Here is a 15,821-nt window from a genome sequence, read left to right on the forward strand (position 1 = left end):
GGGGGGAGGGACAGGCTCATAGCTCCCTTCTGTCTGTGTCACTGTGTCACCCTGCGGGGGGAGGGACAGGCTCATAGCTCCCTTCTGTCTGTGTCACTGTGTCACCCTGCGGGGGGAGGGACAGGCTCATAGCTCCCTTCTGTCTGTGTCACTGTGTCACCCTGCGGGGGGAGGGGGAGGCACATAGCTCCCTTCTGTCTGTGTCACTGTGTCACCCTGCGGGGGGAGGGGGAGGCACATAGCTCCCTTCTGTCTGTGTCACTGTGTCACCCTGCGGGGGGAGGGGGAGGCACATAGCTCCCTTCTGTCTGTGTCACTGTGTCACCCTGCGGGGGGAAGGGGAGGCACATAGCTCCCTTCTGTCTGTGTCACTGTGTCACCCTGCGGGGGGAGGGACAGGCTCATAGCTCCCTTCTGTCTGTGTCACTGTGTCACCCTGCGGGGGGAGGGACAGACACATAGCTCCCTTCTGTCTGTGTCACTGTGCCACCCTGCAGGGGGAGGGACAGACTCATAGCTCCCTTCTGTCTGTCACTGTGTCACCCTGCGGGGGGGAGGGACAGGCTCATAGCTCCCTTCTGTCTGTGTCACTGTGTCACCCTGCGGGGGGAGGGACAGACTCATAGCTCCCTTCTGTCTTTGTCACTGTCACCCTGCGGGGGGAGGGACAGGCTCATAGCTCCCTTCTGTCTGTGTCACTGTGTCACCCTGCGGGGGGAGGGACAGACTCATAGCTCCCTTCTGTCTTTGTCACCCTGCGGGGGGAGGGACAGACTCATAGCTCCCTTCTGTCTTTGTCACTGTCACCCTGCGGGGGGAGGGACAGGCACATAGCTCCCTTCTGTCTGTGTCACTGTGTCACCCTGCGGGAGGAGGGACAGGCTCATAGCTCCCTTCTGTCTGTGTCACTGTGTCACCCTGCGGGGGGAGGGACAGGCTCATAGCTCCCTGCTGTCTGTGTCACTGTGTCACCCTGCGGGGGGAGGGACAGGCTCATAGCTCCCTTCTGTCTTTGTCACTGTCACCCTGCGGGGGGAGGGACAGGCTCATAGCTCCCTTCTGTCTGTGTCACTGTGTCACCCTGCGGGGGGAGGGACAGACACATAGCTCCCTTCTGTCTGTGTCACCCAGCGGGGGGAGGGACAGACTCATAGCTCCCTTCTGTCTGTGTCACTGTGTCACCCTGCAGGGGGAGGGACAGTCTCATAGCTCCCTTCTGTCTGTGTCACTGTGTCACCCTGCGGGGGGAGGGACAGACTCATAGCTCCCTTCTGTCTGTGTCACCCAGCGGGGGGAGGGACAGACTCATAGCTCCCTTCTGTCTGTGTCACTGTGTCACCCTCCGGGAGGAGGGACAGGCTCATAGCTCCCTTCTGTCTGTGTCACTGTGTCACCCTGCGGGGGGAGGGACAGTCTCATAGCTCCCTTCTGTCTGTGTCACTGTGTCACCCTGCGGGGGGAGGGACAGGCTCATAGCTCAGACTGTATAGGTGTCTGTGTCCCTTATAGGGAGGGTCAGACTGTGTAGGTGCCTGTGCCCCCTTATAGTGAGGCTCAGACTGTATAGGCGCATATGTCCCCTGTATTGTGAGGCTCAGACTGTATAGGCGCCTATGTCCCCTGTATAGTGAGGCTCAGACTGTATAGGTGCCTATGTCCCCTGTATAGTGAGGGTCAGACTGTATAGGTGCCTATGTCCCCTGTATAGTGAGGGTCAGACTGTATAGGTGCCTATGTCCCCTGTATAGTGAGGCTCAGACTGTATAGGTACCTATGTCCCCTGTGTAGTGAGGCTCAGACTGTATATGTGCCTATGTTCCCTGTATAATGAGGGTCAGACTGTATAGTTGCCTATGTCCCCTGTGTAGTGAGGCTCAGACTGTATAGGTGCCTATGTCCCCTGTATAATGAGGGTCAGACTATAGGTGCCTATGTCCCCTGTATAGTGAGGGTCAGACTATAGGTGCCTATGTCCCCTGTATTGTGAGGCTCAGACTGTATAGGTGCCTATGTCCCCTGTATAGTGAGGCTCAGACTATAGGTGCCTATGTCCCCTGTATAGTGAGGGTCAGACTATAGGTGCCTATGTCCCCTGTATAGTGAGGGTCAGACTATAGGTGCCTATGTCCCCTGTATAGTGAGGGTCAGACTATAGGTGCCTATGTCCCCTGTATAGTGAGGCTCAGACTATAGGTGCCTATGTCCCCTGTATAGTGAGGCTCAGACTGTATAGGTGCCTATGTCCCCTGTATAGTGAGGCTGACTATAGGTGCCTATGTCCCCTGTATAGTGAGGCTCACACTGTATAGGTGCCTATGTCCCCTGTATAGTGAGGGTCAGACAATAGGTGCCTATGTCCCCTGTATAGTGAGGCTCAGACTATAGGTGCCTATGTCCCCTGTATAGTGAGGCTCAGACTATAGGTGCCTATGTCCCCTGTATAGTGAGGGTCAGACTATAGGTGCCTATGTCCCCTGTATAGTGAGGCTCAGACTATAGGTGCCTATGTCCCCTGTATAGTGAGGGTCAGACTATAGGTGCCTATGTCCCCTGTATAGTGAGGTTCAGACTATAGGTGCCTATGTCCCCTGTATAGTGAGGTTCAGACTATAGGTGCCTATGACCCCTGTATAGTGAGGCTCAGACTATAGGTGCCTATGTCCCCTGTATAGTGAGGCTCAGACTATAGGTGCCTATGTCCCCTGTATAGTGAGGGTCAGACTATAGGTGCCTATGTCCCCTGTATAGTGAGGCTCAGACTATAGGTGCCTATGTCCCCTGTATAGTGAGGGTCAGACTATAGGTGCCTATGTCCCCTGTATAGTGAGGGTCAGACTATAGGTGCCTATGTCCCCTGTATAGTGAGGCTCAGACTATAGGTGCCTATGTCCCCTGTATAGTGAGGGTCAGACTATAGGTGCCTATGTCCCCTGTATAGTGAGGTTCAGACTATAGGTGCCTATGTCCCCTGTATAGTGAGGTTCAGACTATAGGTGCCTATGTCCCCTGTATAGTGAGGGTCAGACTATAGGTGCCTATGTCCCCTGTATAGTGAGGGTCAGACTATAGGTGCCTATGTCCCCTGTATAGTGAGGGTCAGACTATAGGTGCCTATGTCCCCTGTATAGTGAGGCTCAGACTATAGGTGCCTATGTCCCCTGTATAGTGAGGGTCAGACTATAGGTGCCTATGTCCCCTGTATAGTGATGGTGTTTCTCGCCCTGTCAGGGTGGTCAATGTGACTTCGGTGCCGGGGGATTTGTTGCGGGAGAATACTGAAGATGTCCTGCAGGGGGAGCACCTAAGTGACCAGGAGAACGCCCCCCCGGTGCTTCCGGTCCGGCCGGCCGACCTCACTGGTCAGACCCCAAACATGGGATTTAATGACACCGAGATGTGGGAGGAGACGGATGTGAATCGTAACAAGCTCAGGATCAGCATCAGCAAGGTACCCGCTACCCGGGACACGCGGCACGGCATCGGCTCCCGCGGCCACACCCGTCACAGCTCCCCCGGCCACACCCGTCACAGCTCCCCCGGCCACACCCGTCACGGCTCCCGCGGCCACACCCGTCACAGCTCCCACAGCCACACCCGTCACAGCTCCCCCGGCCACACCCGTCACGGCTCCCACAGCCACACCCGTCACAGCTCCCCCGGCCACACCCGTCACGGCTCCCGCGGCCACACCCGTCACAGCTCCCACAGCCACACCCGTCACAGCTCCCACAGCCACACCCGTCACAGCTCCCACAGCCACACCCGTCACAGCTCCCACAGCCACACCCGTCACAGCTCCCACAGCCACACCCGTCACAGCTCCCCCGGCCACACCCGTCACGGCTCCCGCGGCCACACCCGTCACAGCTCCCACAGCCACACCCGTCACAGCTCCCCCGGCCACACCCGTCACGGCTCCCGCGGCCACACCCGTCACAGCTCCCACAGCCACACCCGTCACAGCTCCCACAGCCACACCCGTCACAGCTCCCACAGCCACACCCGTCACAGCTCCCACAGCCACACCCGTCACAGCTCCCACAGCCACACCCGTCACAGCTCCCCCGGCCACACCCGTCACAGCTCCCACAGCCACACCCGTCACAGCTCCCACAGCCACACCCGTCACAGCTCCCACAGCCACACCCGTCACAGCTCCCCCGGCCACACCCGTCACGGCTCCCGCGGCCACACCCGTCACAGCTCCCACAGCCACACCCGTCACAGCTCCCCCGGCCACACCCGTCACGGCTCCCGCGGCCACACCCGTCACAGCTCCCACAGCCACACCCGTCACAGCTCCCACAGCCACACCCGTCACAGCTCCCACAGCCACACCCGTCACAGCTCCCACAGCCACACCCGTCACAGCTCCCACAGCCACACCCGTCACAGCTCCCCCGGCCACACCCGTCACGGCTCCCGCGGCCACACCCGTCACAGCTCCCACAGCCACACCCGTCACAGCTCCCCCGGCCACACCCGTCACGGCTCCCGCGGCCACACCCGTCACAGCTCCCACAGCCACACCCGTCACAGCTCCCACAGCCACACCCGTCACAGCTCCCACAGCCACACCCGTCACAGCTCCCACAGCCACACCCGTCACGGCTCCCACAGCCACACCCGTCACGGCTCCCACAGCCACACCCGTCACGGCTCCCCCGGCCACACCCGTCACGGCTCCCCCGGCCACACCCGTCACGGCTCCCACGGCCACACCCGTCACGGCTCCCACGGCCACACCCGTCACGGCTCCCACAGCCACACCCGTCACGGCTCCCACAGCCACACCCGTCACGGCTCCCACAGCCACACCCGTCACGGCTCCCACAGCCACACCCGTCACAGCTCTCACAGCCACACCCGTCACGGCTCCCCCGGCCACACCCGTCACAGCTCCCCCGGCCACACCCGTCACAGCTCCCACAGCCACACCCGTCACAGCTCCCACAGCCACACCCGTCACAGCTCTCACAGCCACACCCGTCACAGCTCCCACAGCCACACCCGTCACAGCTCCCCCGGCCACACCCGTCACGGCTCCCCCGGCCACACCCGTCACGGCTCCCACGGCCACACCCGTCACAGCTCCCACAGCCACACCCGTCACAGCTCCCACAGCCACACCCGTCACAGCTCCCACAGCCACACCCGTCACAGCTCCCACAGCCACACCCGTCACAGCTCCCACAGCCACATCCGTCACAGCTCCCACAGCCACACCCGTCACAGCTCCCACAGCCACACCCGTCACAGCTCCCACAGCCACACCCGTCACAGCTCCCACAGCCACACCCGTCACAGCTCCCACAGCCACACCCGTCACAGCTCCCCCGGCCACACCCGTCACAGCTCCCACAGCCACACCGTCACAGCTCCCACAGCCACACCCGTCACAGCTCCCCCGGCCACACCCGTCACAGCTCCCACGGCCACACCCGTCACAGCTCCCCCGGCCACACCCGTCACAGCTCCCCCGGCCACACCCGTCACAGCTCCCCCGGCCACACCCGTCACAGCTCCCCCGGCCACACCCGTCACAGCTCCCCCGGCCACACCCGTCACAGCTCATCCGGCCACACCCATCACAGCTCCCCCGGCCACACCCGTCACAGCTCCCACAGCGACACCCGTCACAGCTCCCCCGGCCACACCCGTCAGTGGGAGCCACACCCGTCACAGCTCCCCCGGCCACACCCGTCACGGCTCCCCCGGCCACACCCGTCACGGCTCCCCCGGCCACACCCGTCACAGCTCCCACAGCCACACCCGTCACAGCTCCCCCGGCCACACCCGTCATGGCTCCCACAGCCACACCCGTCACAGCTCCCTGGCCACACCCGTCACAGCTCCCGCGGCCACACCCGTCACAGCTCCCCCGGCCACACCCGTCACAGCTCCCACAGCCACACCCGTCACAGCTCCCACAGCCACACCCGTCACAGCTCCCCCGGCCACACCCGTCACAGCTCCCACGGCCACACCCGTCACAGCTCCCACGGCCACACCCGTCACAGCTCCCACGGCCACACCCGTCACAGCTCCCCCGGCCACACCCGTCACAGCTCCCCCGGCCACACCCGTCACAGCTCCCCCGGCCACACCCGTCACAGCTCCCACGGCCACACCCGTCACAGCACCCACGGCCACACCCGTCACAGCTCCCACAGCCACACCCGTCACAGCTCCCACAGCCACACCCGTCACGGCTCCCACAGCCACACCCGTCACGGCTCCCCCGGCCACACCCGTCACGGCTCCCCCGGCCACACCCGTCACGGCTCCCCCGGCCACACCCGTCACGGCTCCCACGGCCACACCCATCACGGCTCCCACGGCCACACCCGTCACGGCTCCCACGGCCACACCCGTCACGGCTCCCACGGCCACACCCGTCACGGCTCCCACGGCCACACCCGTCACGGCTCCCACAGCCACACCCGTCACAGCTCCCACAGCCACACCCGTCACAGCTCCCACAGCCACACCCGTCACAGCTCTCACAGCCACACCCGTCACAGCTCCCACAGCCACACCCGTCACAGCTCCCCCGGCCACACCCGTCACGGCTCCCCCGGCCACACCCGTCACGGCTCCCACGGCCACACCCGTCACAGCTCCCACAGCCACACCCGTCACAGCTCCCACAGCCACACCCGTCACAGCTCCCACAGCCACACCCGTCACAGCTCCCACAGCCACACCCGTCACAGCTCCCACAGCCACACCCGTCACAGCTCCCACAGCCACACCCGTCACAGCTCCCACAGCCACACCCGTCACAGCTCCCACAGCCACACCCGTCACAGCTCCCACAGCCACACCCGTCACAGCTCCCACAGCCACACCCGTCACAGCTCCCCCGGCCACACCCGTCACAGCTCCCACAGCCACACCGTCACAGCTCCCACAGCCACACCCGTCACAGCTCCCCCGGCCACACCCGTCACAGCTCCCACGGCCACACCCGTCACAGCTCCCCCGGCCACACCCGTCACAGCTCCCCCGGCCACACCCGTCACAGCTCCCCCGGCCACACCCGTCACAGCTCCCCCGGCCACACCCGTCACAGCTCCCCCGGCCACACCCGTCACAGCTCATCCGGCCACACCCATCACAGCTCCCCCGGCCACACCCGTCACAGCTCCCACAGCGACACCCGTCACAGCTCCCCCGGCCACACCCGTCAGTGGGAGCCACACCCGTCACAGCTCCCCCGGCCACACCCGTCACGGCTCCCCCGGCCACACCCGTCACGGCTCCCCCGGCCACACCCGTCACAGCTCCCACAGCCACACCCGTCACAGCTCCCCCGGCCACACCCGTCACGGCTCCCACAGCCACACCCGTCACAGCTCCCTGGCCACACCCGTCACAGCTCCCGCGGCCACACCCGTCACAGCTCCCGCGGCCACACCCGTCACAGCTCCCCCGGCCACACCCGTCACAGCTCCCACAGCCACACCCGTCACAGCTCCCACAGCCACACCCGTCACAGCTCCCCCGGCCACACCCGTCACAGCTCCCACGGCCACACCCGTCACAGCTCCCACGGCCACACCCGTCACAGCTCCCACGGCCACACCCGTCACAGCTCCCCCGGCCACACCCGTCACAGCTCCCCCGGCCACACCCGTCACAGCTCCCCCGGCCACACCCGTCACAGCTCCCACGGCCACACCCGTCACAGCACCCACAGCCACACCCGTCACAGCTCCCACAGCCACACCCGTCACAGCTCCCACAGCCACACCCGTCACGGCTCCCATAGCCACACCCGTCACGGCTCCCCCGGCCACACCCGTCACGGCTCCCCCGGCCACACCCGTCACGGCTCCCACGGCCACACCCATCACGGCTCCCACGGCCACACCCGTCACGGCTCCCACGGCCACACCCGTCACGGCTCCCACGGCCACACCCGTCACGGCTCCCACGGCCACACCCGTCACGGCTCCCACAGCCACACCCGTCACAGCTCCCACAGCCACACCCGTCACAGCTCCCACAGCCACACCCGTCACAGCTCTCACAGCCACACCCGTCACAGCTCCCCCGGCCACACCCGTCACAGCTCCCACAGCCACACCCGTCACAGCTCCCACAGCCACACCCGTCACAGCTCCCCCGGCCACACCCGTCACGGCTCCCCCGGCCACACCCGTCACGGCTCCCCCGGCCACACCCGTCACAGCTCCCACAGCCACACCCGTCACAGCTCCCCCGGCCACACCCGTCACAGCTCCCCCGGCCACACCCGTCACGGCTCCCGCGGCCACACCCGTCACGCTCCCGCGGCCACACTCGTCACGCTCCCGCGGCCACACCCGTCACAGCTCCCACAGCCACACCCGTCACGCTCCCGCGGCCACACCCGTCACAGCTCCCACGGCCACACCCGTCACAGCTCCCACAGCCACACCCGTCACAGCTCCCACAGCCACACCCGTCACAGCTCCCCCGGCCACACCCGTCACGGCTCCCGCAGCCACACCCGTCACAGCTCCCACAGCCACACCCGTCACGGCTCCCCCGGCCACACCCGTCACATCTCCCACAGCCACACCCGTCACGGCTCCCCCGGCCACACCCGTCACGGCTCCGCCGTCCACACCCGTCACGGCTCCCACAGCCACACCCGTCACAGCTCCCTGGCCACACCCGTCACAGCTCCCCCGGCCACACCCGCCACACCCGTCACGCTCCCACAGCCACACCCGTCACAGCTCCCACAGCTACACCCGTCACGGCTCCCACAGCCACACCCGTCACAGCTCCCACAGCCACACCCGTCACAGCTCCCCCGGCCACACCCGTCACAGCTCCCACGGCCACACCCGTCACAGCTCCCACAGCCACACCCGTCACAGCTCCCCCGGCCACACCCGTCACAGCTCCCCCGGCCACACCCGTCACAGAACCCACAGCCACACCCGTCACAGCTCCCCCGGCCACACCCGTCACAGCTCCCCCGGCCACACCCGTCACAGCTCCCACAGCCACACCCGTCACAGCTCCCACAGCCACACCCGTCACAGCTCCCACAGCCACACCCGTCACAGCTCCCACAGCCACACCCGTCACGGCTCCCACAGCCACACCCGTCACGGCTCCCACAGCCACACCCGTCACGGCTCCCACAGCCACACCCGTCACGGCTCCCCCGGCCACACCCGTCACGGCTCCCCCGGCCACACCCGTCACAGCTCCCACGGCCACACCCGTCACGGCTCCCACGGCCACACCCGTCACGGCTCCCACGGCCACACCCGTCACGGCTCCCACAGCCACACCCGTCACGGCTCCCACAGCCACACCCGTCACGGCTCCCACAGCCACACCCGTCACGGCTCCCACAGCCACACCCGTCACAGCTCTCACAGCCACACCCGTCACGGCTCCCCCGGCCACACCCGTCACAGCTCCCCCGGCCACACCCGTCACAGCTCCCACAGCCACACCCGTCACAGCTCCCACAGCCACACCCGTCACAGCTCTCACAGCCACACCCGTCACAGCTCCCACAGCCACACCCGTCACAGCTCCCCCGGCCACACCCGTCACGGCTCCCCCGGCCACACCCGTCACAGCTCCCACGGCCACACCCGTCACAGCTCCCACGGCCACACCCGTCACAGCTCCCACAGCCACACCCGTCACAGCTCCCACAGCCACACCCGTCACAGCTCCCACAGCCACACCCGTCACAGCTCCCACAGCCACACCCGTCACAGCTCCCACAGCCACACCCGTCACAGCTCCCACAGCCACACCCGTCACAGCTCCCACAGCCACACCCGTCACAGCTCCCACAGCCACACCCGTCACAGCTCCCCCGGCCACACCCGTCACAGCTCCCACAGCCACACCGTCACAGCTCCCACAGCCACACCGTCACAGCTCCCACAGCCACACCCGTCACAGCTCCCACAGCCACACCCGTCACAGCTCCCCCGGCCACACCCGTCACAGCTCCCACGGCCACACCCGTCACAGCTCCCCCGGCCACACCCGTCACAGCTCCCCCGGCCACACCCGTCACAGCTCCCCCGGCCACACCCGTCACAGCTCCCCCGGCCACACCCGTCACAGCTCCCCCGGCCACACCCGTCACAGCTCCCACAGCCACACCCGTCACAGCTCTCACAGCCACACCCGTCACAGCTCCCCCGGCCACACCCGTCACAGCTCCCACAGCCACACCCGTCACAGCTCCCACAGCCACACCCGTCACAGCTCCCCCGGCCACACCCGTCACGGCTCCCCCGGCCACACCCGTCACGGCTCCCCCGGCCACACCCGTCACAGCTCCCACAGCCACACCCGTCACAGCTCCCCCGGCCACACCCGTCACAGCTCCCCCGGCCACACCCGTCACGGCTCCCGCGGCCACACCCGTCACGCTCCCGCGGCCACACTCGTCACGCTCCCGCGGCCACACCCGTCACAGCTCCCACAGCCACACCCGTCACGCTCCCGCGGCCACACCCGTCACAGCTCCCACGGCCACACCCGTCACAGCTCCCACAGCCACACCCGTCACAGCTCCCACAGCCACACCCGTCACAGCTCCCCGGCCACACCCGTCACGGCTCCCGCAGCCACACCCGTCACAGCTCCCACAGCCACACCCGTCACGGCTCCCCCGGCCACACCCGTCACATCTCCCACAGCCACACCCGTCACGGCTCCCCCGGCCACACCCGTCACGGCTCCGCCGTCCACACCCGTCACGGCTCCCACAGCCACACCCGTCACAGCTCCCTGGCCACACCCGTCACAGCTCCCCCGGCCACACCCGCCACACCCGTCACGCTCCCACAGCCACACCCGTCACAGCTCCCACAGCTACACCCGTCACGGCTCCCACAGCCACACCCGTCACAGCTCCCACAGCCACACCCGTCACAGCTCCCCCGGCCACACCCGTCACAGCTCCCACGGCCACACCCGTCACAGCTCCCACAGCCACACCCGTCACAGCTCCCCCGGCCACACCCGTCACAGCTCCCCCGGCCACACCCGTCACAGAACCCACAGCCACACCCGTCACAGCTCCCCCGGCCACACCCGTCACAGCTCCCCCGGCCACACCCGTCACAGCTCCCACAGCCACACCCGTCACAGCTCCCACAGCCACACCCGTCACAGCTCCCACAGCCACACCCGTCACAGCTCCCACAGCCACACCCGTCACAGCTCCCACAGCCACACCCGTCACGGCTCCCACAGCCACACCCGTCACGGCTCCCACAGCCACACCCGTCACGGCTCCCCCGGCCACACCCGTCACGGCTCCCCCGGCCACACCCGTCACAGCTCCCACAGCCACACCCGTCACAGCTCCCACAGCCACACCCGTCACAGCTCTCACAGCCACACCCGTCACAGCTCCCACAGCCACACCCGTCACAGCTCCCCCGGCCACACCCGTCACGGCTCCCCCGGCCACACCCGTCACAGCTCCCACGGCCACACCCGTCACAGCTCCCACGGCCACACCCGTCACAGCTCCCACGGCCACACCCGTCTCAGCTCCCACAGCCACACCCGTCACAGCTCCCACAGCCACACCCGTCACAGCTCCCACAGCCACACCCGTCACAGCTCCCACAGCCACACCCGTCACAGCTCCCACAGCCACACCCGTCACAGCTCCCACAGCCACACCCGTCACAGCTCCCACAGCCACACCCGTCACAGCTCCCCCGGCCACACCCGTCACAGCTCCCACAGCCACACCGTCACAGCTCCCACAGCCACACCGTCACAGCTCCCACAGCCACACCCGTCACAGCTCCCACAGCCACACCCGTCACAGCTCCCCCGGCCACACCCGTCACAGCTCCCACGGCCACACCCGTCACAGCTCCCCCGGCCACACCCGTCACAGCTCCCCCGGCCACACCCGTCACAGCTCCCCCGGCCACACCCGTCACAGCTCCCCCGGCCACACCTGTCACAGCTCCCCCGGCCACACCCGTCACAGCTCCCACAGCGACACCCGTCACAGCTCCCCCGGCCACACCCGTCAGTGGGAGCCACACCCGTCACAGCTCCCCCGGCCACACCCGTCACGGCTCCCCCGGCCACACCCGTCACGGCTCCCCCGGCCACACCCGTCACAGCTCCCACAGCCACACCCGTCACAGCTCCCCCGGCCACACCCGTCACGGCTCCCACAGCCACACCCGTCACAGCTCCCTGGCCACACCCGTCACAGCTCCCCCGGCCACACCCGCCACACCCGTCACGCTCCCACAGCCACACCCGTCACAGCTCCCACAGCTACACCCGTCACGGCTCCCACAGCCACACCCGTCACAGCTCCCACAGCCACACCCATCACAGCTCCCCCGGCCACACCCGTCACAGCTCCCACGGCCACACCCGTCACAGCTCCCCCGGCCACACCCGTCACAGCTCCCACGGCCACACCCGTCACAGCTCCCACGGCCACACCCGTCACAGCTCCCCCGGCCACACCCGTCACAGCTCCCCCGGCCACACCCGTCACAGCTCCCACAGCCACACCCGTCACAGCACCCACAGCCACACCCGTCACAGCTCCCACAGCCACACCCGTCACAGCTCCCACAGCCACACCCGTCACAGCTCCCACAGCCACACCCGTCACAGCTCCCACAGCCACACCCGTCACGGCTCCCACAGCCACACCCGTCACGGCTCCCCCGGCCACACCCGTCACGGCTCCCCCGGCCACACCCGTCACGGCTCCCACGGCCACACCCGTCACGGCTCCCACGGCCACACCCGTCACAGCTCCCACGGCCACACCCGTCACAGCTCCCCCGGCCACACCCGTCACAGCTCCCCCGGCCACACCCGTCACAGCTCCCACAGCCACACCCGTCACAGCACCCACAGCCACACCCGTCACAGCTCCCACAGCCACACCCGTCACAGCTCCCACAGCCACACCCGTCACAGCTCCCACAGCCACACCCGTCACAGCTCCCACAGCCACACCCGTCACGGCTCCCACAGCCACACCCGTCACGGCTCCCCCGGCCACACCCGTCACGGCTCCCCCGGCCACACCCGTCACGGCTCCCACGGCCACACCCGTCACGGCTCCCACGGCCACACCCGTCACGGCTCCCACGGCCACACCCGTCACGGCTCCCACGGCCACACCCGTCACGGCTCCCACGGCCACACCCGTCACGGCTCCCACGGCCACACCCGTCACGGCTCCCACGGCCACACCCGTCACGGCTCCCACAGCCACACCCGTCACGGCTCCCACAGCCACACCCGTCACAGCTCTCACAGCCACACCCGTCACAGCTCCCACAGCCACACCCGCCACAGCTCCCCCGGCCACACCCGTCACAGCTCCCACAGCCACACCCGTCACAGCTCCCACAGCCACACCCGTCACAGCTCCCCCGGCCACACCCGTCACAGCTCCCCCGGCCACACCCGTCACGGCTCCCCCGGCCACACCCGTCACAGCTCCCACGGCCACACCCGTCACAGCTCCCCCGGCCACACCCGTCACAGCTCCCACAGCCACACCCGTCACAGCTCCCCCGGCCACACCCGTCACAGCTCCCCCTGCCACACCCGTCACAGCTCCCCCTGCCACACCCGTCACAGCTCCCACAGCCACACCCGTCACAGCTCCCACAGCCACACCCGTCACAGCTCCCACAGCCACACCCGTCACAGCTCCCCCTGCCACACCCGTCACAGCTCCCCTTGCCACACCCGTCACAGCTCCCCCTGCCACACCCGTCACAGCTCCCCCTGCCACACCCGTCACAGCTCCCACAGCCACACCCGTCACGGCTCCCACGGCCACACCCGTCACGGCTCCCACGGCCACACCCGTCACGGCTCCCACGGCCACACCCGTCACGGCTCCCACGGCCACACCCGTCACGGCTCCCACGGCCACACCCGTCACGGCTCCCACGGCCACACCCGTCACGGCTCCCACGGCCACACCCGTCACGGCTCCCACGGCCACACCCGTCACGGCTCCCACAGCCACACCCGTCACGGCTCCCACAGCCACACCCGTCACGGCTCTCACAGCCACACCCGTCACAGCTCCCACAGCCACACCCGTCACAGCTCCCCCGGCCACACCCGTCACGGCTCCCCCGGCCACACCCGTCACGGCCACACCCGTCACGGCTCCCACGGCCACACCCGTCACGGCTCCCACGGCCACACCCGTCACGGCTCCCACGGCCACACCCGTCACGGCTCCCACGGCCACACCCGTCACGGCTCCCACGGCCACACCCGTCACAGCTCCCACGGCCACACCCGTCACAGCTCCCACAGCCACACCCGTCACAGCTCCCACGGCCACACCCGTCACAGCTCCCCCGGCCACACCCGTCACAGCTCCCACGGCCACACCCGTCACAGCTCCCACGGCCACACCCGTCACAGCTCCCACGGCCACACCCGTCACAGCTCCCACAGCCACACCCGTCACAGCTCCCACAGCCACACCCGTCACAGCTCCCCCGGCCACACCCGTCACAGCTCCCCCGGCCACACCCGTCACAGCTCCCCCGGCCACACCCGTCACAGCTCCCCCGGCCACACCCGTCACAGCTCCCCCGGCCACACCCGTCACAGCTCCCCCGGCCACACCCGTCACAGCTCTCACGGCCACACCCGTCACAGCTCCCCCGGCTACACCAGTCACAGCTCCCCCGGCCACACCCTTCACAGCTCCCCCGGCCTCACCCGTCACAGCTCCCACGGCCACACCCGTCACAGCTCCCCCGGCCACACCCGTCACAGCTCATCCGGCCACACCCGTCACAGCTCCCCCGGCCACACCCGTCACAGCTCCCCCGGCCACACCCGTCACAGCTCCCCCGGCCACACCCGTCACAGCTCCCACGGCCACACCCGTCACAGCTCCCACGGCCACACCCGTCACAGCTCCCCCGGCCACACCCGTCACAGCTCCCACAGTCACACCTGTCACAGCTCCCCCGGCCACACCCGCCACAGCTCCCCCGGCCACACCCGTCACAGCTCCCACAGCCACACCCGTCACAGCTCCCACAGCCACACCCGTCACAGCTCCCACAGCCACACCCGTCACAGCTCCCACAGTCACACCTGTCACAGCTCCCCCGGCCACACCCGTCACGGCTCCCCCGGCCACACCCGTCACGGCTCCCCCGGCCACACCCGTCACGGCTCCCCCGGCCACACCCGTCACGGCTCCCCCGGCCACACCCGTCACGGCTCCCACAGCCACACCCGTCACAGCTCCCACGGCCACACCCGTCACGGCTCCCACGGCCACACCCGTCACGGCTCCCACGGCCACACCCGTCACGGCTCCCACGGCCACACCCGTCACGGCTCCCACGGCCACACCCGTCACGGCTCCCACGGCCACACCCGTCACGGCTCCCACGGCCACACCCGTCACGGCTCCCACGGCCACACCCGTCACGGCTCCCACGGCCACACCCGTCACGGCTCCCACGGCCACACCCGTCACGGCTCCCACGGCCACACCCGTCACGGCTCCCACGGCCACACCCGTCACGGCTCCCACGGCCACACCCGTCACGGCTCCCACAGCCACACCCGTCACAGCTCTCACAGCCACACCCGTCACAGCTCCCACAGCCACACCCGTCACAGCTCCCCCGGCCACACCCGTCACGGCTACCCCGGCCACACCCGTCACGGCCACACCCGTCACGGCTCCCACGGCCACACCCGTCACGGCTCCCACGGCCACACCCGTCACGGCTCCCACGGCCACACCCGTCACGGCTCCCACGGCCACACCCGTCACGGCTCCC

At 67.9% G+C, this 15,821-nt stretch overlaps 1 protein-coding gene across 1 annotated transcript in view; it reads left to right on the plus strand.

Moving 5' to 3' along the window:
• The window catches only part of TTBK1 (tau tubulin kinase 1), a 358,558-nt gene that overhangs the window by 264,353 nt on the left and 78,384 nt on the right, over positions 1–15,821 (plus strand). The window contains exon 11 of the mRNA XM_075583603.1: positions 3,229–3,448. Coding sequence (XP_075439718.1) covers positions 3,229–3,448 — 220 coding nt within the window. The remainder of the gene's footprint in view (positions 1–3,228; positions 3,449–15,821) is intronic.

This window comes from Ascaphus truei, unplaced genomic scaffold (genome assembly GCF_040206685.1).
Source record: "Ascaphus truei isolate aAscTru1 unplaced genomic scaffold, aAscTru1.hap1 HAP1_SCAFFOLD_340, whole genome shotgun sequence".
Classification (NCBI taxonomy): Eukaryota; Metazoa; Chordata; class Amphibia; order Anura; family Ascaphidae; genus Ascaphus; species Ascaphus truei.